At 41.8% G+C, this 25,289-nt stretch overlaps 1 protein-coding gene across 1 annotated transcript in view; it reads right to left on the bottom strand.

Annotated features, from left to right (window-relative positions):
* SVEP1 (sushi, von Willebrand factor type A, EGF and pentraxin domain containing 1) overlaps window positions 1-25,289 on the bottom strand; it is a 174,926-nt gene that overhangs the window by 63,547 nt on the left and 86,090 nt on the right. The window contains exons 22-34 of the mRNA XM_030567203.1: window positions 24,617-24,730; window positions 23,563-23,676; window positions 22,289-22,490; window positions 21,359-21,516; window positions 19,946-20,147; window positions 19,062-19,237; window positions 17,475-17,599; window positions 11,604-11,727; window positions 10,897-11,067; window positions 9,805-9,978; window positions 7,478-7,597; window positions 5,828-6,004; window positions 270-354 (exon numbers count right to left, since the gene is read on the bottom strand). Of these exons, the coding sequence (XP_030423063.1) occupies window positions 270-354; window positions 5,828-6,004; window positions 7,478-7,597; window positions 9,805-9,978; window positions 10,897-11,067; window positions 11,604-11,727; window positions 17,475-17,599; window positions 19,062-19,237; window positions 19,946-20,147; window positions 21,359-21,516; window positions 22,289-22,490; window positions 23,563-23,676; window positions 24,617-24,730 (1,942 nt within the window). The remainder of the gene's footprint in view (window positions 1-269; window positions 355-5,827; window positions 6,005-7,477; window positions 7,598-9,804; window positions 9,979-10,896; window positions 11,068-11,603; window positions 11,728-17,474; window positions 17,600-19,061; window positions 19,238-19,945; window positions 20,148-21,358; window positions 21,517-22,288; window positions 22,491-23,562; window positions 23,677-24,616; window positions 24,731-25,289) is intronic.

Genomic DNA, 25,289 nt, shown 5'->3' on the forward strand with positions numbered 1-25,289 from the left:
GATATACTAACTACAGAATGGATGTCCAGATACAGTACTCTGCAATATTCGTTTTCTACTCTGCGTATTAAAATAAATGCAACCTAGTATTGTATAATTTGTGAACCCCAGAAAAGGATTCATGGGTGAGTTTTGGGGTGGATTCTGTTCCAATACTTTTCCCCCACACTTTGTGCGGGTCAATTACTCTCTTATTAAATCCAGTTGTTTTTCTCATTTGCTTCCAGACTCTGACTACAGTACTGCTCCAAACACAATGACTCTCCTACCTGTACAGCACCTTCTTGCCATAAGTAAAATTTGAGCCCTCAATGGCACCATTTTCTGGAATAACTGGACTACCACAGGATACAGCTTTAACAAGAGAACATCAGAAATAATTGTTTAGACAGCACAGGTCCAAGATGGAGACAAGAAAATTCCATTTTCGGTGGAAATGCCTACTAGGGCTGACTCCCATTGGCCTTACTCACACAAGTCCGTGCAATGAGGACAGAGTAGGGACTTGCTTGAGTCAGGGAAGCAGGATATGCTCTTCCAGAAGTAACTGATTTTGCTCTAGCTTTATTAGTTAATTATTGGAAACATCTTGTTTGCTTTCATGTCATGCTTTTCTCCTAATTCATGAACAAGAAGCTGGGAGGACCTTCGTCATCCTAGGAAAATATATCATCTAGGCAAGCAGATGCTTCATTGCCTAAAACAGAACCTTGCTAGGTTCTACTGTCCAGAGCGTCTGCTTTTGCACACTCATGCTTTGTGAAAGCAGAGTCCTTTTACAAAACAACATTTCAGAAAAAGTAGCCAGCTCTTAGAGATTTGGAAGCACAGGAGGAATGGTACACGGATGCTTCACATAGCTCAAGAGATCCCTTGAAAAAGGTGAAGACCTGATGGGCTTCTTTTTGCTGGTTGGCCACTGCGCCACAGGACTCCAGGAGTACAGTGTGGGGGTGGGGGTAAATGCAAGGGAAAAAATGTTCAGAAAAGCAGGCATCTTGAGAGGAATCACTGATTATTAAAGAAACATTCCCAATTTTCCTACCTTACTGCACAAAACAACAACAATGATGGTATATAACATCTAGTTTGATGTAAGTTATAACTTTCAAATGGATCCTAGGGGGTACACTTTAAACCAGGGTTTCTCAAACAGGGGTCACCACTTCTGTAGGGAAAGCCCTTGGCGGGCTGGGCTGGTGTGTTTACCTGCCCCATCTGCAGGTCCAGCCGATCGCGGCTCACACTCGCCGCGGATCACTGCTCTGGGCCAATGGGAGCTGCTGGTAGCAGCGTGGGCTGAGGGACGTACTGGCCACCGCTTCCAGCAACTTCCATTGGCCCGGAGCAGCGATCCCGTGGCCAGTGGGAGCCACGATCGGCCAGACCTGCAGACGGGCCAGGTAAACACATCGGCCCGGCCTGCCAGGGGCTTTTCCTACAGAAGCAGGGAACCGTTTGAGAAACACTGCTTTAAACAGAAGAGCTGTAGAGCAAAGGATCACCTCATTTCCCTCAATGGTTTGAAGACAGTTGCAGCCTCTGGAAATACTGGATTCTGTGTAAGCGTGTGGGCAGGGCCAGCTCCAGGCCCCAGCTGAGCAAGCTCGTGCTTGAGGAGGGGAGCGCCCTGCTGGGAGTGGGCTGCGCGCTCTGTCTGCCCCAGCTGGTGCCAGTTCTGCACCAAGGCCGGCAGCCCACGTCCTTCCCTTCCCGCCAACCGACGACTTTCAATTCACCTGCAGGCGGGAGCGGCACGGAGCCCTCCCGGCAGGTGGCGCGGCGGGGGGAAGCCCTGGCCAGCCCCTTCTCTCTCTCCTCCCCACTCCCTCCCCTCCCCATCAGCCAGGGCGCTCACAGATGCTATTTTCACCCAGAGACGGATTATTGAGAACACAAGGCAGTCTCGCCATCAATTTTATGGACTTTCAAAAGGCATTCGATAGCATAAATAGAGAAACAGTGTGGAAAATTGTGGCACAATATGGAATTTCAACAAAATTAATCAACGTTATGAAGGCATTCTACGCCAACTCAAAATTCTGCATTAAAATGGAAAATGGACTGAGTAAGCCATTCAGCGTCAAGACAGGTGTAAGGCAAGGGCACGTCCTGTCTCCTTTTTTGTTTACGCTAGTCATCTACTACGGATTAAAACAATGTGATGGTGATACATATGGCCTAAAATGGGACAATTCCAGGCTATTTGAGCTAGACTTTGCTGACGACATCACTCTTATCAGTGAAGATGCCACTGAACTACAAAAATGCACAGACCAAGTAAAAAGTCATGGAGAAGAAAAGTTTGAGATGCAATGCAAAGAAATGTAAAGTCATGTTAATGGGGACTACAGGGATAGAAATCAAAATTGAAGAGAAGGTGGACAATTTTACGTATCTTGGAAATACCATCAGCTAAGATGGTATCAATTCCGAGGAAATAAGAAGAAGAATCAGGAAGGCAAATGCTGCATTTGGAAGACTCAAAAACATCTGGTGACTCAAAAACATCTCCCTCAAGACAAAACGGAACATGTACAAAGCAATTGTTATTGCCATCACAACATATAGCAGTGAGATACGGCAACTTACCAAGAAAAATATGAAAAAGCTGGATACATTTAATCACAAATGTCTGAGAAGAATATTGGGAATAACATATAGAGATAGGAAGACGAATGAAGAAGTCAGAAAAATTACTGGACAAGGCACTTGTCATAAACAGATAGTTAAGGGTTAATAGAACAGGAGTACTTCATGTCTCTTTTAACTGTAAAGGGTTAACAAGTTCAGTGAGCCTGACCAGAGGACCAATCAGGGGACAGGATACTTTCAAATCTTGAGAGAGGGAAGTTTTTGTGTGTGCTGTTAGTGTTTGGTGGTTGTTCACTCTGGGGGCTCAGAGGGACCAGACGTGCAATCAGGTTTCTCTCTAATCTCTCCGATACAGGCTCTTATAAGTTCAGAATAGTGAGTACTAGGTAGATAAAGCGAGTTAGGCTTATGGCTGTTTTCTTTATTTGCAAATGTGTATTTGGCTGGAAGGAGTTCAAATTTGTATTTTGCTGAAAGGATTTTAATTTGTACTTGTATACTTAGGCTGGGAGGGTATTCCCAGTGTCTATAGCTGAAAGACCCTGTACCTATTCCATTTTAAATTTACAAAGATAATTTTTACTATTTTTTCTTTCTTTAATTAAAAGCTTTTCTTGTTTAAGAACCTGATTGTTTCTTTATTTTGGTGAGATTCCAGGGGATTGGGTTTGGAGCCACCAGGGAATTGGTGGGGAGAAAGGAGGGAAGGGGGAGAGAAAGGTTATTTTCTCTCTGTGTTAGGATTACTTTCTCTCTCAGGGAGAGTCTGGGAAGGGGAAAGAGAAGGAAGGGAGGAAGGTGAATTTTCCTCTCTGTTTTAAGATTCAAGGAGTCTGAATCACAGTGATTTTCCAGGGTAACCCAGGGAGGTGAAGCCTGGGAGAGGCAACGGTGGGGGAAAGGGTTTACTTTCCTTGTGTTAAGATCCAGAGGGACTGGGTCTTGGGGGGCCCTGGGCAAGGTTTTGGGGGGACCAGAGTGTACCAGGCGCTGGAATTCCTGGTTGGTGGCAGCGCTACAAGTACTAAGCTGGTAATTGAGCTTAGAGGAATTCATGCTGGTACCCCATCTTTTGCACGCTAAGGTTCAGAGTGGGGAATTATACCATGACAGCACCCTTTCACAAATAATCTACAAAAGAAGACATTAGTGGTTGGGACATGTACTGAGAATGGAAAAAAGAACGCTTACCAAATACTGCCCTTGAACGGAAGCCAGAAAATGCAAGAGGAGAGAGAGGAAGATGGCGAATAATATGGAAACAAACAGTTCTGAATTACATCCAGCACCTCAATGGGAAATGGGAAGATTTGGAGACAAGGGCAGTTGACAGGCAAGGATGGCAAATGTGGGTAGCTCAGTGTGCAGCAAAGCACAGGACGGACTAAGGTAAGGCACTTAACCATCCTGAAGTGACTTCCTGCCCCGATCTGGATGTGTTAGTAGTAACATGTGGGTGTGTTAGTAGTACATGTAAACCCTGACCCTGAAACCTGGGTAGATGTATCTACTATGGAAGAGGTCTGCTCTACCATAAAGAAACTGGGAAGTGAGCATACTGCTGGACCTGATGGCATAACACCCACACTCCTGAGGTGTACCACAGAGCCCATAAGTGTAGCATTATACCAATCTTTTCTCTGGGCTTTGACTACTGGGAAGATACCAGCAGAGTGGATGGAAAGACTCATCCCGCTACTGGAACAAGGCCTGTGCACTGAGTGCTGTCACTACAGGCCAATAACTCTGCTTTCTGTTCCCAGAAAAGTTTTTACACTTGTCCTTCTTGCCCAGCTCCAGCCTCTTCTTGTGAAATACCGCTGCCCTGAACAATTGGGTTTCACTGCTGGACGATCTACAATGGACGCTATACTTGCTCTTCATCTTTTATCTGAGATCCATTGCAAATACAATTGTCCTTTGACAGCAGCATACGTAGACTTAAAAGCAGCCTTCGGTTCTGTTGATAGAGCTGCCTGGTGGAAGGCCCTAGGGGCATTCCTGACATCCTTCTGAAGTTAACTTAAGACCTACATAATGACTATAGGGCATGGATGTGATGGGAGACGCATAGGTCCGACAGGTTTCACACTAGATCTGGGATGAAGCAGGGCTGTGTCCTCACCCCAGGCCTATTCTGCCGCATAGCAGTTTGGCTCCTTGAACATGTCTCTGCTAATACCAGTGTAATTGCCAGTTCAACTTCTTTTACTGACTTGGACTATGCAGATGATGCCGTCATCTTCGACCAGGATGCAGATGACCTTAAAGATGCACTAGAGAACTTCCAGCTCAGGGCAGCTGCCCTTGCACTAAGGATTTCTTGGGTAAAAACAAAAATTCAGAGTATCGGAGCAAAAGTTGTGATACAAGACATCTGTGCTGCCAGACAAACACTGTAAGTAGTGAATGATATCATCTATTGAGGCAGTAAAATTGTCATGGATTGATGGACACGCTAAGAAGAATCAGTTTAGTAGCCTCAGCTATGAAGGACCTGCATAGCATCTGGAGCCAAAAGAAGGCAAAATTATATATAAATACGGATTTATCAAACCTCCATATTTCTGATCTCTTATATTGATCTGAAACATGGATATTGCTTAAACAAGACATCGAGAGGATGGAGGTATTCTATATGCATTGCCAGTGGCAACTACTGAGCATAAGATGGTTTTATTTTATCAGTAATAGGGATGTATCATTGAGAACAGGCCTTGAGAGGACTGAAGTTATCATCAGTCACTGCCGGCTTGTACTTTTTGGACATAGAGCCCACCATGGAGATAAAGTGTCTGCTTGAGGTCAGCTGGGGACATTGGCCAGCCACAGTCTAGTAGCAGCCACAGTCTGCAACGATCCTGGCTGCACTGGATCAGTAATAACCCCGGGAAGCTTTCAGACGCCTGGAATAAAACCATACAATGTGGCGATGAATATTCAGCGCTATGAACCTTTGCTGTATTAGCGTATTGTTGTCATTGTTAAGCAGGAAGTGACACATTGCTTCTGGGGACACCACCTGCCTTCAGTTCACCAAAAGTTTGATGAACTGGAGGTGAATAATTGGGACTGTGACCTATAGATAAGCCTGATGTAAAGTGGTTTTTCTGGTGATCCATGCACCTCTACATACAAAGCCATTCCAATTCCCTTTTTTCCTTCACTGTGCTGTAACACCAACTGTTGAATTTCCTTTTAGTAAACAAACAGGAGCCCCCTAAGACAATACCTTCACAATATGGTATCAGGTGGCTCCACTCTCCAGACTGCAAACATGTGACTCTAGTCGCTCCTATCAACTGGAAACCCTCTTCGCAGGAGAAAGTAACTTCACTACCAACAGTGTAATTGTCACCATAAGAATGACCATGTTCTGGATTTCCTGGATTCTTGCACTTTACTGGTTCTGTGAAAGCAGACATACCATGAAGAGCGCGTACTAATAACAGGCAGTGCAGCATCACTAAACACGACTGCTTACAAACAAGTTGAGTGACATTTGTCTGGGCATTTTGTGAAAATCAGACATAAAAGAATGGGGAAAAATATCTATCATATATACTTGATCATAAGCCAGTTCATCTATAAGCCGACCTTCCCAAGATGGATAAGTAAAAATGGAAAATTTTTTTGACCCGTTCATAAGCTGACACTATAATTCAGGGGTCAGCAAACTTTGGCTCCCGGGCCATCAGGATAAGCTGCTGGTGGGCCAAGATGGTTTGTTCACCTCGCATGGAGGCACGGAGGTAAACCTAAGTAAACAAAGTGTCCCGGTGCACCAGCTGCTTGCCTTGATGGGCCAGGACAGCAACTGGTGGGGAAATTTTTTTGGGGGGGAGAAGCTGGGGGTCAGGGGAGTAACCCCACCCCTAGCGTGGGACCCCCACACTCTCCCCATCCCATCCCTTCCCACCTTATCTGGGGAGGGCCAGGGGAGGATGTCTCTGGCCTGGCTGGAGCTATTTGGCAGGCCAGACCGCGCGGCACGGGCGCAGCCTGCTCCTGCAGCGCGGCCACAGCCTGCTCTGGTGGGTGGGGCCAAGCGGCACGGCTGCAGCCTGCCAGTCCCAGGGCTGCAGCCTGCCAGTCCCAGAGCTGCAGCTGCTTTGGAGGCTGGGGGGAGAGCAGCGTGGCCAGAAGTGGAGAGACTTTGGCCCTGCCTCTTCCCTTCTGGCTTTGCTGCCTTTGTTGGGGGAGTGGCTGTGTCTCACCTCTCCCTCTCTATACCCATTCATAAGTCGACCCCCTTCTCTGGTGCTTCCCTTTTTTACTAAAAAAATTCGGTTTATGAACGAGTATATATGGTATATTTATTTTTAAGAATCTCCTCAGCTTTTCTCTGTTCCTGAGGTAAGCTGGGTCCACTATAAGATTGGGCAACTGAATTAATTTCAGTGCAGTTGAGACTTCTTGCACTGGGACTTCTTGCATTAACAAACTTCAAACTCAATTTTTTCCCTCCACGGGAGACAGTGTCGTCCTGGTATACCGGGTACTGGACTGCGAGTCATGTGACATTTCCAAATCTACCACTGCACTGGCATTTGACTGTAGCAAGATACTTAGGTCAAAATTTTCAAACTTCAGGGCCTAATGTTAGGCACCTCGATCCATATTTAGGCACCTACATTTTATGTATTTCTTTCTGCATTTGAAAGTGCAGGTCTGCTTTGAAGCATGATGCTATAAAAATGACAATGTGGGGATGCAAGTTTATTGTCTTGTGATTTCTAAAGTAAATGTGCTCAGGTTACAAGAAATGTTTGTTATTTTTTTTTTACCCGCGATCCCTTTACCACAAAGAGGCACTTAACCTACAAAGCGAGAGTAAGCCTCCTTTCCCATCCCCAGGTAGCTGAAAATTTGATCTCATTACCTGTACATTTTTTTCCATCGCCTGTATGAGGAGGGATGCAAGCACATACGTAGGACCCATTTGTATTCAGGCAAGAAGCATGCTCATCGCAATATGATCCAACAGCACATTCATCCACATCTGCAAAAATAAATGTCTTGAGGGTAGTATTTGTAATGAACATCGTTTTCAATTTACATCACTCAAAATGTCTGGCAGAAACATTTAAAAAACCCACCATTAACTGAATCACTTCTCTGATGCATTGTAACAGTGGAAATAAAACCAGAATAGTAAAATGGAATATTTATACAAACAGTTAATTTAGCACCAAATAAAACATTGCCAACATGAGGAGAAACTGAAAACAGTCTGTTACTCCACACTCAGGGAATACTCCCACTGAGTCCAGGAAATGTCCTATTATGACAATTATTTTGTTTCCAGGAAGGCAAATGAATAGGTGTTTTAGTTCATACTTAGAGAGATGTGTACCCTAATGATTTGGGCAAAAGGATAGGACTGAGGACTCTCGCACTCTAAAATCTACTCTAATCCCTCTTTGTGTCTCAGCTTTCTCATCTGTAAAATGGGAGACATGATTGCTTAGCTCACAAGGCAAGCACTTTGACCATAAAACAGAAACGATCCTTTCTGTGCTGAATAGACTGTTACTACATTAGAAGTCTGCTAAGATGTTTGGAGTTGTCTGATATTGGAAAGGTTAAAATGAGGTATAAATCTATAATTACTATTATTAATTATGTGACTTATGGTGGGGGAGGGATAGCTCAGTGGTTTGAGCATTGGCCTGCTAAACCCAAGCTTGTGAGCTCAATCCTTGAGGGGGTAATTTAGGGAACTGGGGCAAAAATCTATCTAGGGATTTATCCTGCTTTGAGCAGGGAGTTGGACTAGATGACCTCCTGAGGTCCCTTCCAACCCTGATATTCTATGAATGATGATAGTGCCTAAGAATCTCTATCAAAGATCTAGGCCCTGTACCAACAATCCAAAAAGAGAGACAGTCTCTGCCCCAGTTTGTTTCATTTCATATTCTAAACACTGGCTTTCTACTGTGCAGAAACGTGCTTGGTATGTATACAAGTTACATATTGTAGGGAACAGTTCAAATCTATCTCATTGAAAAATCCCCAGCCTCAGGGGTTATTCCTTATATAAACCAGATCCTTTTGGAGCAGGAAAATTCTTCATTAAGAACTACTCAACAGAACAGTTGTTGCATGGGCTCCATAAATGCAAACACATGGCTGTGCTTATTGTCAGCAAAGCTTTTATCCAAGTCTCTGCAAACAATGCAGAGTGACTGGGCAACAAATAAACAAAAGCAGGGCTGTCTACTCCTTAGGAGCATGTACTTATTCTCAACCATTAACCAACAATCCAATACAAACAATAATTCTAAATGGAAAAGGTTTTTCACATTGGTGCATGGCAATGAAAAATGTTAAGAGATAAAACATATGGGGAGTCTAATACCCAACTGCCTTGCACGTACTGTAACCAACTAATACCTGTGTCAAGAGAGCTCAGAGTGGATATAAAATGCTGTCAAATCAGAATGGTAGGGACTGATCCTTCAACGCTCTGCATCTTGTGCAGTTATTTACACTACAGCAATGGGCATGTAAATCATTACTATTCTGATCTTGTCATATTTTACATCCACTTTAAGCTGGTGTAAATGACTGCATAAGGTGCAAGGCAATGAGGAATCAGGCATGCTGTTTTCCCCACCCAATGCACTCTCACTTTTCACCCGTGCAAATGACTACACAATGTGCCAGGCAGTGGAGATTCAGACTCCTGGCATGTAGTGCAAGTCTTGGCTTCCAACATCCTATGACTTGGGTTCCGAGCCCTCCAGAAACCATGTAAGGTATGGAAGGGCCCAGATATGGTGACCTTAGGACCAGTTATAAAATGGACCTGTTTTCACAGGCTTTTTCTGTGAGGGAAGAGAATAGTGAATGGGCAGAACAACAGATGGGGTGAGATCAGTTTGGAGATTGTAAAGGAGTCTTTTGGAGGCTGTGCTATGCAATGGAGGTCATGCATAAAGGGAGCTTATGCTGGATTGGAAGAGTTTTGGCTTTGCTTTTAACATCATGTTCTTTGATGACTTAATGAGCCTAGTCTGTGAGTTGTGCCCTACAAACGTTAAAATAAAATCAACACAATTCAAATGTAAACCACATGGGGCCCTATCTTGCAAGTCTTACCACTATCAAACTCCCAGTGGAATCAAAGGGAGTTTTGGGAGAGGAAGAGGAGCAGAGGTTAGCCTGTAACATCAATAATACAGACACGTAAGCGACATATCTCACCAAGGCAAGATGGCGAGATGCCATTCCAGCTTCCATTGTCAGTGCAGAACATCCTTGAATCCCCCAACAAATAATAGCCATTATTGCACCGATAGGTAACTGTGCTACCCGCAAAGAAGTCCTCAGCAGAATAAAATCCATTTTCTAAAGGTGGAGGCACTCCACAGCTGATTCCTACACACCATCGACAAGGAGAGTAAAAATGGGTTAGCCAATCAGACACATTCCATGAACTACCTCTTGGCACCAGTGCAGTTAGCACAAGACTGAACTCCTGAAGAAGTCAAATACATGCCTGGTGTAGCTCCACTGAAGTCAAAGAAGCTATATCGGGGACGATTTTGGCCCTTAAAGTTTAGCTTTTGCAGCTAGGATTTTCTAGTAATGGGCTGTGAAGAAAAAATGCACAGCGAAGACTGTAGTGAAAGAGCCTCTGAGGATTAATACACTTTCTCTGCATATGAAAACATGTGTATGCGACTAGAATGTTCATAAAGGTGAAGGCCTGACAGCCCTAGAGACTGAAGTCCTCTGTTTGTCCACAGAAGAGGGTCAGCACCGCCAGCAAAAAGGCAAGTTTCTCCACACATCTCTAGTCAATTTCTCAACTCAGCTGCACAAGGGACATGTCTCAAAATGAAAGGGAATTTCCGGCTCTATGCCAGAGGGTGCCAACAAGGCTGCTAATCAGTTTCAAGTATGGGGATGTTTTTCAATTCAATTCCCTACTCTGCCACAGACTGTGTAACCGTGGAAAAGTCACTTAGGACCAGAGTGCAATGGGAGCTAAGTGCCTATAAATACCTTTAAAAATCTGGTCCATAAGTCTCTCTGTGGCTCAGTTCCCCACCTGTAAAATGGGTATAACAGCACTTTCCTACCTCACAGGGATATTGTGAGGATAAAAACACCACAGATTGCGAGATGTTTGATATCCTGATAACAGAGGCCATGTAACTACCACAGTTAGATAGAACTGCTGTCAATGTCATGAATGATAATAGCAAAGGATGAATGTCAGGGGAACAAGACACAAGCCTTTGACAGCAGTAAGGAAGGATGCAGGCTGCTATGCTAACACAATCTACTCACTTTCACAGCGGGGAAGAGGTCGAGTCCATTGTCCCAAATTTAGACAGTGCTGGACAGAGTTCCCCACTATTTGGAAGCCTGGATCACAGGAAAGGCTCACTTTTGACCCTGGCTTTAAATCAGTTGATGAGGCCCGCAGATGAGGTATGGATCCTTCTAAGGATTGGCAATCTGAAGACAAAACACAAACACAACAGAGTTAGCCTTGAATCAAAACAAATGAATTTGTTATTTAAATATCTGTGATGCTGCGCGCGTTTATCTAGGAATGATATTAATGGAAAGTGTTATACTATAAAATGTATATATTCTTTCCAGCTTCAAAGAGCTTAACTACATCAACATATTTGAACTAAAAGATATTTCCAAGCAAAAGGAGAAAACCAAAAGGTACCATAATATATTCAAACTATTGTGAGCGTGAATGAGTGGAAAAATCCTCCATTTGATCCAATATCATCAGTCATCACTCTTTCAACATCTCAATACAGGAAGCCATAAATCTCTGTTTCAGATTCCAATGAACTTTTGTTATAAAACACTGGAATTTTAGGCATGAAGACCGAATGTTCCAACCATTAAATTATCAAAATAATTTATTCAAGGCTAGTAGGACAGGGGTCACAATATAGCACATTTAACCTTATATAAAGTATTACTGTGTTATTATTTGGAACAAAAACACTTCTAGGAGATAAAGTTCTAACCAGCACAAAATATGCTCCTGTAATCTATCTTCACTCTTCCAACAACCCCAGGCAAGAAATCTGGCCAAGCCAATACATTTCCTTTTTGCAGTTCTTCTGGACAGGAAGTAGCCAGGGATTTTACCTAAGGTTCAAAACACATGGTTAGATAGAATTTGCTAACTAACAGACAGTTTTTTTGTAAGAAAAGGACACCTCTCACGTCTCCAGTACTGAACCTAGAATCTGATTCAATGCCCATTGAGACAGTCAGAGTCTTTCCATGACTTTAGTTGGCTTTTTGGGCAAGCTCACAGGTATTCTGCTCTTCTTATTTGTCTGGATCACCTACTGTCACCAGTGCAATGGTGGAACACTGTAGCAATTTACTATGGGGTGGATCTGACAGAAGAGTATTGTCCTACAGCTGATGTAGGAAACGTGTCAGTTTAAACACCTCCATGTATGTCTATTTGGCAGGACAGTGTATTTACCCCACAGGTTAAAAAGAAGATGAAGAAAAGAATATGAGCAGATTCTTAAGTATTTGTAAAGGGAAACTTTTACCATTAGAAACAACAGAATACGAATTTTGAAGAGTGATGGTCCTGAAATAGTTTTATTTCTTGATACCCAATTTTTAGGACAGAAAACACAACACGAAGCTTCAAAAAAAAAGACAATTCCTTGTTTCCAGGATTGTTTCTGAATTCCTTAAATAAACCAGGCTGTGACTTTGCAAAACATGATAGGCCAGATCTTACACAGGCCACAGTTAACGGGAATTAACCAGAAGCAGGATTGGGCCCTATTGAACATGAGCGCTGGATGTGAAATTGGGATGCATGAGGACAGGATAAAGGAACTGCTACGTTGTTAGATTAATGGATGGCTAGATAGCCTGAGTTGGATGAAATTTTTTTGATGGAACGGTTTTCCATCCAAAAATGCAGTTTAGTCAAAATGGCAACATTTTGTGGCAACATGTAGATTTTGACAGAATTTTCAATGGAAAAATGTCAAATCATTTTGACTTTCTCATTTAATTTTGACAAGACAAAAACATTTCGATTTTTCTCCTTTTGAAACATTTTGTTTAGACTTTCAGATTCTATTAACATAGTGATCTTATTATATGTATTATTACATTTTATATTACATTATGTTCACTATATTTCATATTTTACAATATATTATGTTCTGATAGTATTAACACTTAACATTTTGAGAGTTCTGAATAAAAATTAGGGGAAACTGAAGTATTTCTTTCTGATGTGGAATGAAAACTAATTTTGAAATGTCTGACTTTCCCATGGAAATGTCAGATTGTCCAGTTCCAAGCATTTGTGCCTGAGGGCAGCAAAGTCGTGTACCATAACTCAATCACACAATGAGACAATAACTAAATCATAACCAGAATGTATATCCAATAGAGTAAACTTCATTAATGAGAATCAGTCATTGTTTCCCTGAGTAGGATGTAGCCATGACAGTATTTTGAGCCATTTACTATAGTTATGACCATCAGGAAATATGGAACAGAGATACATGGAAAGAATGCACAGATGGTGCACCTCAGCATTCCCATCATCACTCAGCAACGGGAGCATGTGGTTCATGGCGTTAAGTTAAACAGCATAGAAAGGCTAATAGTGGACTGCTTTTGATGGGAAGATTTATGGAACAGCAATGGAATGCAAAAGACCTTTACTCCTCACCATGTTAGAATTGCCACAACTGCAGAGGTACATTGCAAACCTGAGCAAACTGCCTTTCTGCAGGAGGCGGCAAGGTGGCTCCATTTGATAGTGTGATATCAGATTTTGACTGAATGGATATTTTGAAGACCTAGAGACCGCAACTGGGCGATACAAGGGGAAAATCACAGTGCTTTCCTGTGCACAGTGAAATGGAGGTCATCTGATTTGTGTCGAAAACTCTTTATGCAAGTTCTGTTCTCTTCATTGATGGATTTCTGTTAATAACACACTAATACTATACATTTATTTTCTCCTCGCAGTTCAGTAGCCAAGTAGAAATATACTGCCCTGTGTCAAGGACCTGAGCCATGCATCCTTGTACAGTGTGGGAGGATATATATTGGTTTAATGGGGGTTTTCCTCAAGAGACATGGACACTCAAAAAAGTTAACATTTGCTGTTGTGACCTGTACATGCCTGGTAAATGTTGGACAGAGGACTGATTTATTTTCTGTGTCCTTTCCTTTCCATAAAATTGTAAATACAGGGCCTTATTCACCAAGCAGAAGTGATCTGGGGCAAAAGTCCAGGTTGCACAGTATGCAGTCCCTGAGCTTAAGTGTTTAGTAGAAAAAAATGTAGATAGGTTTGTGACCATGGGATGCCATGTTAGACATTCAGCAGTGACCCCAAACATGGTCCTAGTGCGCTGAATGCATCATCCTGCAGGAGAGGCTAAGGTTCTGTTGGACACACAGAAAGATTTTTAACTCTTTAAAAGTGAGGGTATTTATGGGCTTTTAAAAAAAATACGTAAAACCTGGGATGATTAGACAGTTGAGTGAAGAAAGTGGAAAGTAAGGTCTTGGAATCCGCCTTCACCAATTTCACTGTGGTTAGCAGGAAAAGATATTAAAATAGTTCCTGGAATAGAGTCTAAAAGCCCTTATATAAACTGTAATGCCATAACCTCACTGCAAAGGCCCCATTCAGTATATTACAGCTCTCCCTAGCTGGCCTAAGACAGAAGCATTGCTCTCAGCCAAGAAGCTGTTGAAAGTGATAAATGCCCTACAGAAGACAAATGTGCAGTAAAAGAAGATTAAGGGCTTCCATCCCTCTACTAGGAAGGGCAGAAGTACCCCTCTGAAGGAAAATGGTTGTTTAATTAAGAAAACATGTTGATGACTGAACTAGTGCATTCCATGGCTGTGCTGAGGAGCAACCCTAGTAATTCCCTGGTGCAAAAAGGAATGTTTTCTATGGCCAGATGCAAAGTTGGATAAAAAATTGCGAAGAATAAGGAAGAGCAGCCCAAGGAGGAAAGTGTTAGTGTGGTTTAACCCCCTCTCTCATTGCACACAGTGATGGACTGGAAGGGGATTGGCCTGGTTAGGAGAACAGACATGCAAATCTGTGTGGAAGCTGTGGAATATTTCACGCTGGATGGAAAAAAAAAAGTCAGTAGCCTGCATGAAATGGGTGGTTAGTCTCTGTCCTGTTTCTTATGGATAAGTGTCCACATCACAAACATGTCACAGTTAGCATCTTGTTGGCAGCCTCAGTGAGCAGGGCAGGTATTTAATGATTATGGCAACCAAACTACTCTCACCTCCCTCCTCCCTGCTTGGCCTGATCTACACTGAAGTATAAAAGATTGTACAACTGGATGGAGCTGGTGCATGGACCAAGCACCAGCAGCCTGACCTATTTTTACTGAAGCATCTTCAAAAAACTCCTTCCTGAGCATGAGCTGCTGAAAAATGGTCCAGGCTAGGGAACCAAACTGTTTTTGAACCATTTGGAATTCTGGGGGAGATCTCCCTAGTGCAGATGCAAAGTAAGAGGATATTAGATGGAGAAGGAGAAGGGACCTTCCCACTGACTGACGTACAAAGAACTTCATTTTCCACTGCTGTCAGGTCAGCATCTTTTCTCACAAACCAAATCAAAAAAACCCAACCCAGACTACAGCAAAAATGAAAGATCACTGGGTTTGATCTGAAGATGAACATGTCAATGGACAGCTAAGAGTATATCTAAAAATGTCTTAAAGAATTTATTTAGCGTCTCTTTTATTCGATTGGCAACTGTGGCAGAGCACTGGCTTTGCCTTGGTGGGAGAGGGCATGTCCTGTGCTTCTAGACAGTTAGGGTTTGCCTCAGAGGTTTGCTGTGACCCTCAATGTAGCCTCTCTCCCCTCCTAGAGGCCAGGGTTACAGCTTACTCAGTCACCTTTACGATTCGCTAGTCAAAGGGTTTGGTGTAAGAACTCTCTTCAGTCCCTGTCTTCCTTCTCAGGGAGTGATTCTGTAGAGGTGTAGGGAGGAGGTCAGGGGGAACCCAGGCCTGCCCTCTTCTCCGGGTTCCAACCCTAATTGGAAGCGGCAATAGGTAGTTTTCCTATACTAACGGAGCTATAGCCCTTCCCTGGGGTACTTCCCCAAATGGCCCCTCCTAGCACCCTCCTTGGTACCTGACCACACTTGTTCTCCCAGGTCTTTTACAGCTCACCTTCTTTCTCCCAGTCTTCCCACAACACCTTCTTACTCCCAGCTCCTATCAGCCGGCCCCTCTGAAGGGGCTTCCTTTTAAACTAGTCCCAGCTGGTTCTAAATAGACTTCAGGTGATCCGATTAGCCTGTTTCCCTTGATTGCTTCGAATCTGTTCTTAATTGGTTCCAGGTGTCTTATGGAGTCTGCCTGACTTAATTGCTTCTAGCACCTTCCTGACTGCTCTGCGGTAGCCCCTGCCCTGGTCACTCAGGAAACAGAAAACTATTCATCCCTGTCCAGTGTGTTTTCCTTCTACCAGACTCCTGCACCCAACCAGTCTGAGTCTGTCACACAATGCATTCTCTGTACATCATTATTCTGTTCCGTTTCATGGAGGCTTGTAGGAAGAAAAGGCTTACCAAATAATCTCAGTGGGCTAAGGCTCTAGCCTATAAAATAACTTTGAAATAAACACAGACAATGAAGATGATTTACTATTTCAAGCTCCAGTAACAAAAGAGGTAAAAAGTTTATGGGAAATGTACTTGGCTAGTTTTCCTGTTGTGGTCTCACATCTGTTTTTTAGCATTAAGACCATGGATTATGGGACATGCCATAATTGAAGGGTAGGATTTTCAAAAGCACTTTTCATTGGCCTAACTCTGCTCCTGTTGAAGTCAGTGAGCGGGGGTTCTGCATTCCTGTCAATGGGACTGGAGTTAGGCCAGAGCTGAGAGGCTTTTGGAAATCCCTCTTGAATGGCACAGCAGTGAAGATTTCAAGCACAGGAAATGAGCACTTCTTCAAACTCACATCCACATTATTGAGATGCACCAAAATCCCTCTGATTCAAGATGAGAATATAACCCTCAGCAACACACAAAGTGCAGAAAAGGCATAAGGTAAAGCAGACATGAACACACTGTCAGAACAGCGGCAGTCAGACACTGCATTGAAAGATTTATTTTCTTATCTCTTGCACCTTTAAATTTTATTACTGTTTTTTAAAAAACAAAATGGAGAAAATTAAAAAAAGTAAAATCAGATGAAGAGCAGGTACTTGTTTTCTTCCGAGGGAAAGACAGCCAGAGATCTGTTCCTGTGAGCCCCAGCTCATGCTGCACACTGATCCTTAGACTTTACTTTCCAACAGCAGGAGCTACATTTCTGAACCTCAGGGCTTAAAGTCAGGCACCTAAATCCATATTTTTGGTACCTAAATAAAAGTGGCCTGATTGTCAGAGGCCTGAGCGTTCACAGCTTCCATTCTATCTACGTACCTTGGGGTTTTCCACTAAAGTTAATAAGAGTTTTGTCAATGACTTCAGTAGGAGCAGGATCAAGCCCTTAGTGCTTCCCATGTAAATGAGACCTGCAGAACAAGTTCTCTAGTAGATTTCATGGAGTTTCCTCCCTTCTCTCCTAGAGAGGGTTCTACTATGGTTATAATATATTTTGTTTATGTTTTTTCCCTCCCTTTCGCTCTCCCCCACTGAGTTGGTTATTAAGGAACGGCTCTGCCAAAATCTTCAATTTTAATCTTACTCCATATATGTTGATATACAGCTATGCCCGATGAGATTCCCATTCATTTCAGTGGCAGTTCGATCATGCCCATTAGGCAAAAATGCATTAAAAACTAGTTTAAGTTTTCATTCATTTGCTCAGATTCCAAACTATTAAGTAAACATTCACCTCCTGTGGGGATAGGACATGGTCCCAGATGTTAAGCTGGCTAAGAGAGCCCACAAAAGATTCTGCTGGATTGAATCCTTCTCCTCTCTGGTCTTGCTCTTGTCCAAGTATTAGCGCGCCGCCACCTAAACACAAAGTAAAATGAAGATGTTACTGCTCTGTACAGGGGTTGATGATGGTAAATACTTTATAGCAGAAACTGTCAAATACCCAAAGAACCCACAAAAACTGGTAACCTAGTAGCAGTGACCTTTAAAGATTAAATTAACCTCTACTGGAAACTGGGGATACTTTCAAGCAGTTGTTTAAGAAAGGCCTTTTCTTCTTAGAGGTTACCCTTAAACTAGGTTTTACCGTGAATCATATTACAACACAATTAATAATGTAATTATGAGTTATTAATTGGCATAAGATATGTCGCAGTAACAGTTGGTTAACTGTTGCTTTAAATGATCCCTTCTCAATGTTTCAAAACTATACATAGTGTTAAAATACCATATAGAAAAAAGAAGCATTTGATTCCAAACAACTGAACCACATGTAAGACTTGATGGTAAACGCTGTAATGCCCCACACAGGTATATTCTGTTTTATCTCATCTAATATTAGCACTAACATTGGAGACCAGTTTGTGGGTGGCATCACGCGGGCATGAGAGTGAGGACAGAGGTGCCAGATGCCTTCCTGCATTGTGCCCAGGTTTTGGAGAGAGCCAGAGTGTGGTTGGGAACGGAGGGATGGAGCACGGAACCCTGCAGGAGCTTCACCATTAAAAATAGAAACCATGCTATGTTTCTGAGAAGACTTTTCTCTGGAAGGACTCTGGAAAGCATGGACCTTCCACTGCTCTTCCGCTCTCCCATGCAATAACATATTGCATGTTCTTTTAACGCTACAATGCAATAGTTGCTCTGAATGGAAAACACTCCAAATACTGTATGTCATGCAACCTGTTAAGTGTCTCTCATTTTCAAGCAGGTAGTTAAGGGCTTGATCATCCTCCAGTTGCAGTCCTGGGGGGTTCTGTCACTGATTTCATCAGGGAAAGGGTTAAATTCTAACAATAAACAAATCCTAATTTCTTCCTCATATCAAAGGAAATAATGAAAGTGGACATCAAACAGTTCTGTCATTCATATTCTAGCAAATGTAAAAACGTGTCATATACTGTGAGGAAGAAGTATTACTGAAACTAAACTCCCAAAATAGGCCTGAAAATTATGAGGAAAAAACCTCTAAGTACACACTTCCAAACCAAAATCACTCCTGAGTTTAACACAGGCATCCAGTTGTGAGATCAATTCTCACTAAAACATTCTCTAGTCAATTTAGTCAATGCATTTCTTCTACGGGCAGGATTCTGCCATCCTTACACAGCCTGTTTTAGACCTTACTCCATGAATATTCCCATTGGTTGCAATGAGAGGCTACTCATGGACTAAGCTACTACCCAGCCTGAAGAAGGATGAAAGAATTCAGTTCTACATAAATGCTGAACACAGAAATAAACAAAACCTTCCAAGCCTTGCAAGCCCTACAATAACAAGAGAAAAGAAACAGAGCCAAACGAACGTTAACAACATATACCAGGGATTTTTGATCCTACAGATAGACCTCTGCCTCCATCAGACAACTTCCCGTCAATATACACATTCCAGGCTCCATTCATGCATGTCCAGGTGACTGCAATGTGATGCCAGTTGCCATCATTCACAGAGGGACAATCTGTGATCCTCTCTTTCCCATTCACATAAAGAACCCAGCTGCATAAAAAGCAGATACCAAGGCACATTCAATCACATGCAGAGGTTTAATAAATATAACATTCTCTTTCAAGAAAATAAAGTTCTTTTCCTGCTTGCTACTCCCTACACAGGAAAAGTCATTTACTGAAGGAGGTTAAGTTTCCCCAGCTCACACAGGAAATCCCTGCTGCCGTATTTGTTCCCAAAGAGAAGCCTTGGGAGTCATCACGATCATACTCACAGACAGTGAAATAAGGGGCAATTTCCACATGTTTAGCTCTGTAAAGACTATCAAAAAAAGGAGTTTCAGTCATGTTTTTCAGTGGATTCCTAAACTTCAGTTCTTCTTGGTGTCTCACAGCCCATGGCCAGAGGGTCACAGCAATCAATATGCCTGCTGATAAGCTCCTTTTTAATGTAAATATTACATTAAATACATCTTTTGTATTCTGTGTAAAAAAGACAGGGACAAATATTCTGCCTTCTGAGCATTGCTACTTTGTTGCAGCCACCAGTGCCCAAAAAAATGGTTTTGGAATTAATCACAGGAAAAAAACAGTAAAAAAGGGCAACTCTGGCGACACAGTTTTGATTCAGATTCAGCTATGAACTTCCCCAAAGACATGTATTGTTGGAATTTGGCGTTTTAGTTCAGATTCCTCTCTATCAATTAAAAAGCAATTCTAATCTAGGCAAAAAGATGATAAATCCTATTGATTGATTTACCCATTGTAATCTGTTAGCAGAAATGCATTGTCACTTCCATTCTCCACTGCATAAGAAATTGGAGTCCCATAATTAGTAGTGTCAGCTGATCTCATCCAGAATGCACAGGTGATGTCACCAAGTGATGGGAGAATATTGTCAAGCATGACATAGCTATAGATACCAGACACTTCAAAATCCAGGTTAAAACCAGAGGACTGTTCTGCAACAAACAAGGACAATTTTCAGATGTACATTCGTGCAAATGTATCAACAAATTAAATGAAGCTTAATCAAATGCAATAAAACTAACCACAACCAAGCTAAAAGTATTTGCTTTCAATTGGACTGAACTAGAAATATTTTATTTCTAGCCTACAAGGTGTTCACATGGAGCCTTCAATACCTAGAAAAGATGCAGGGTTTAAGAAGCACAATAAAAAACATTCTTGTAATTTTCTGGTAGATAATGAACATGAACCTTTCACAACATTTGGATGTGCCTTTCAGCCCTCTGCCATACAACTAACATGTCCATCTAGCCATCCTAAATCCATAAGTGCCTGATTGGACCTGTGGATGGGAACAAACAGAGGCATGGTTCTTTATGGAATTAAAAAGCATATTGTGCAGTTATGGAATAGAATTAGTGTCTTTTATGTTCAAGGTATTGCAAGGTGCTTTACAAAGAAGTAAAATGCATGTTCTGTGCAAATGCAGCACCCATTATGCATTCAGTAGTAATTCTCATAAAGCCCTGGACATTAGAAACTGTTCTACTGAGAGAGGGGATGATGCATAGATGACCAGCATGTTTCCTGCCTCTTCCTAAACATTGCCAGTGGATCTTTAACTTCCATCTGAAGATCCACCACATATGAGTAGAAGGTATCATAGGTTAATGTCTTGTCTAAAACAGAAATGTTACAGAGCCAAATTTGTCTCTGCTGTAACCTTGCTGAAGTCAAAGGAATCTCACCAGGCTGGAATTTGACCAGTTATCTTTAAGACTGTATAGTGGAAACCTTATGCCCTTTGTTACCCCAATATCTGTGACTTTCTGATGCAAAGCATCATGAGTAGTATGTGAAGTACACAGAGCTTAATAACTAGGACACGTGAAAGAAGCTGAAATTGAACTTCACAGGCCTATAGTGCATGACAGAAAGGGTACTGTGCTTTTAAGCAAAGAAGAACATTATCAAAATATTGTTTGCTAGCATGCATGACCTTACTTTGTATTTACAGGCTACATTTGAAATTAATTATTATTATTATTTATACTGCGGTAGCTTGCAACGGCTTTGCTCAGAATTGAGACCCCACCCTGCTAGCCGCTGTATAGAGAAGCCATATGGTATTAACTCAGCTAGCATAATTCTTGCCCAGAAGCTTTGTCAAGCCACCTTTTGCTGACACTGTGGTCCTGTGTACCTGTTTCACACCTGCTGCCTGTAAAGCCAGGGGGACATTTACAAATATACGAGTTCAAGGCATCCACACAGGTAGCTTGGTTTAAACAGGGATTGGATTCACACTCATTGATGTTCACTTCACAGTGCAGTCCTGTGTACCCTGTCACACATTGACACCTGAGGATGAAAACAAAAAACACTCTTTTATTGTGGCTGCTTTTAAAGCTCACACATCTGTAGACTAGAGGCATTCTTTGGTTCTGCTAGAGATCCAGTTACATTACAAAAAGCCAGAACATTAGAGAGGCACTCCAATATTATGGAACCTTGAAATTCACAATGGGTCCTTTTCTGTAAAATGGACCAGAGCAGAACACCCCATAAACATCAGAGAAGTTCTGATCTGGATCCAGAAACAAACTTTTGGTCCAGGTTCATCTTGATGAAACATAAAAATAGAAGACAGGAAAGGCTGAGGTCCATCAATGCCCATATCTTCCCCCGGCCCAACAATCACAGGAAACTTGATCATGTGGGATACACAAATTGATGATCATTGTTCAATGCTATAATAGAACGTTAAAAAATGCCACAGGTTCCCACCCCACTTCCCCATGCCAATACAGCCTGGGGGGTGGAAACTGATTCAGGAAAATAGAACCTTGTAAGTTTCCTCGCTCTGTAAAGGTGGCCGCCCTACAGCACTCTCATTTTCTACCCCTCCCCCGCCACATTCTCCTCACTATCTATCACACCCTTAACAAAAGCTAAAATAACACCATCACATTTTTTTTCTTTTTAAATATCCACCTTTCTCCCACACTGGGGTGCATGTTGAGACCACCCGAAAGAGTGGCCCTATAGCCTTTGCTAAAATCTTTCGGGAAACCCAGACACTGCAGCACATCTGGCTTTGCGTATTACAGGAAGTCCATCAGTAGTTTTTCACCTGAAGTTGTTGATACCATCTTTGCATGTGGCCCCATTCTTACAGGGTCTGCTGAGACACTCATCAATGTTTTTTTCACACAAGATGCCAGTAAACCCAGGAAGGCACTTGCAGTGGAAACTCCTGATCCGATCCTCACAAATGCCCTTGTTTTGACATGGGTTTGAAAGGCATTCATTCACCTCTGTTTCACAGCGAGTGCCTGGGAAGAGAGAGACCAAAGCAAAGCTTTACATTCAATTTTAAAAGATTCAAAATCTGTTAGGGACAATCAGGAACCAATTTCCTGACAAATCCAGAAGATAATTAAAATTATACAGAATTCTTTGGGGAACAGCAAACAACAGATTAGCTGAGTGGCTGGCTTTTTTCCTCAGTATAAAATATATTGCATTGATTGGATGCAACTGTAGAGGAGATGCAGGAATCAGCTTCACAGTTATAGAAACAAAACCCTCATTACATGTTTGTCAACATTTTAAAAAACAAACTTTTTCTGGGAATGTACAGAAATGGGTGCTACCAACTTTGTTAGTAAGTTGGGCTCTTTAAATAAGAAGTATGTCTCATCTGTCAGTTTGTAAGTGGTAAAGTAATGATGCTCAGGTGTCAATATGGGTTAAGGGCTGGATCCTTCATCACCAAAATTCCCATGAACCTATACATTCCCAGGATGTTGTGTGTGTGAAGAGTGCAGGATGGGCCCCTGAGGATATATTAAAAGCACACACACAATCAGAAGCTGAGACATCATTCAAGTAAATGAGGAGAGATACAGAGAAGAGAATGTATTGCTGAAATGGAAATGAGGTTGGAACCTTTTAATTTTTTAAGAAAACCATCTAGGAGTTTAGTTGTGCATCAGGTTCCAAGTTGTGAGATATGCAAAGTTGCAGAACTTCTAATAGAGATGGGGAGGCTTTGGCCCATGGATATGCTGCTATATAATAATAAATAAATAAATAAATAAATAATTGTATTTAACACTTGTACATCAACTCAGAAGTATTTCATCAAGATGAATATTACTATTCTTTGCTCAATCTCATACAAAGTTGAGAATAGAAACTAGATCTCCCGACTCCCAGTCATGTGTTTGAAGCCACCAGACCACGACCTTCTCATCTAAATATTACACATGCCTAGATCAATGCACACCTATAGCAAATCTATGAAGATAATTTTGAATTACACTGTACTTCTTAGTGAGCATAAGGTAAAATTTTTCTGGTTAAAATAAATAATAACTAAATCAATCAAAAAATACAGCTTACCTGTGAATCCTTCTGCACATTTGCAGTGATAAGCACTGATGTCATCAACACAAAGTGCTCCGTTCACACACGGGTTGGACCTGCATTCATTTATATCCTCCTCACACAGTAAACCTTCAAGCAATAACAGTTATAAGAAATGATATATACACAGTATTTGAATACATACATGGTATGTATCCTGTAGTGATCGGTTCTGAAAGCCACAATGGCAAAATATTTCTCATAAAAGGTTATTGAGAGCAGGAGATAAAATCTTTCAAGGATGTAATTCAATGTCAACAGTTGCCCATCCGTACACATAGTTATTGAGACTTTGGAGGCAGTGGAGCTCAACATTTAAAAAGCATTCAGCAGCACATGTATAATTTTAATTCATATTGATTATAAAAAGTGTTTATAGGAGAATGTGATATAGGGTAGAGACTGCTTAGGTGGAAAATACTAGGTCTTTTTATATCTGTGCATAGGAGTAGGAGAATACCTATTTGATAATCAGCAATTTAATGATAAAATAAATTAACACTTGATACAGCAAGGTGCAAAAGCAGGTGCCAGACTTCAAGCATGTGAAAAGTGCTGTTGAGAGACAGAACGTGCGTGTGTGTTTGTGTGTGCATGTGTATGTGCATGTTTTCATTAATGTTCCTGTTCTAAGAGAAAAGATGAAAAAGTATCAATTAGGCATCCATAGGATTACTCACATGCTTGCACAAGTGTCTTGCTGAATCAAGGCCTTACAATATTAGGTTTCATTAGCCTTTTTCCACAAACGTGCCTTGTTAATATTTCTTCACTGTTATTCCTTTTAGAACAGAAGTGTTACTACACATTCACACACACCCCTTGAATATTAATCCTTTTACTTCACAAAATATTCCACTACACCAAAGGTTTTCTCTGTCTAATAATAGGCCAGATTCACCCCTGTTACAACTCCATGGAAGTCACTGAAGAAATAAGCATAACCCTAATAGGTCCATTTTATCTATGCAACATGTAATTGACACCCTTACAAAGAGGAGTTATAAAGCAATTAAATCACTTCTGTCACCTGTATAGCCTGGTTGGCACTGGCAAATGAACACCCCAATGCCATCTTTGCAAACTCCATTGTTGAGGCAAGGGGTTGACTTGCACTCATCAATTTCCTTTTCACATTTTAAGCCTAAATTGAAAAACAAAGCAGGATCACAACTGAGAACACGGAAAGAAAGTGTCATTAAATCACTCAGAAACACGGAGGGCATTACAGACCATTACCTTCGCTTTAAAACACAGCAATTTACCCGAGACCTATGACAATTGCTATCAGAAAAATACAGTGCAGATCAGTCAACAATAAAATACAAGCTGATCTGTTCCAGATCTTCAACTGTAGCACATTTCTACCCTTTAAAAAAAATCATTGGGGAATATAACATTCCCAGTTGCTTTGGAGCAAGAGCAGAGCTCACAATGGATACATGCAAAGGTGGACCTAATGGGACTGATGGACTGACGTGAGAGTTTCTCGGTCCTTGCTGATCACAGTTGTGGTCAAGGGGTGAGATATATTCAGTCTTGGTCTGATGCTGCTCACATTGAAGTCAATGGGGATGTTACCATTAACGCCAACAGAAGACAGTACATAGGCCAACATGAGCCTTTTGAAAATCTCTCTTAGAGAACAAACACTGAGATAAACCATACAACAACCAAGGGAACAGTCCTTCATTTTTTTGTAA

Source organism: Gopherus evgoodei, chromosome 6 (assembly GCF_007399415.2).
Source record: "Gopherus evgoodei ecotype Sinaloan lineage chromosome 6, rGopEvg1_v1.p, whole genome shotgun sequence".
NCBI lineage: Eukaryota > Metazoa > Chordata > Testudines > Testudinidae > Gopherus > Gopherus evgoodei.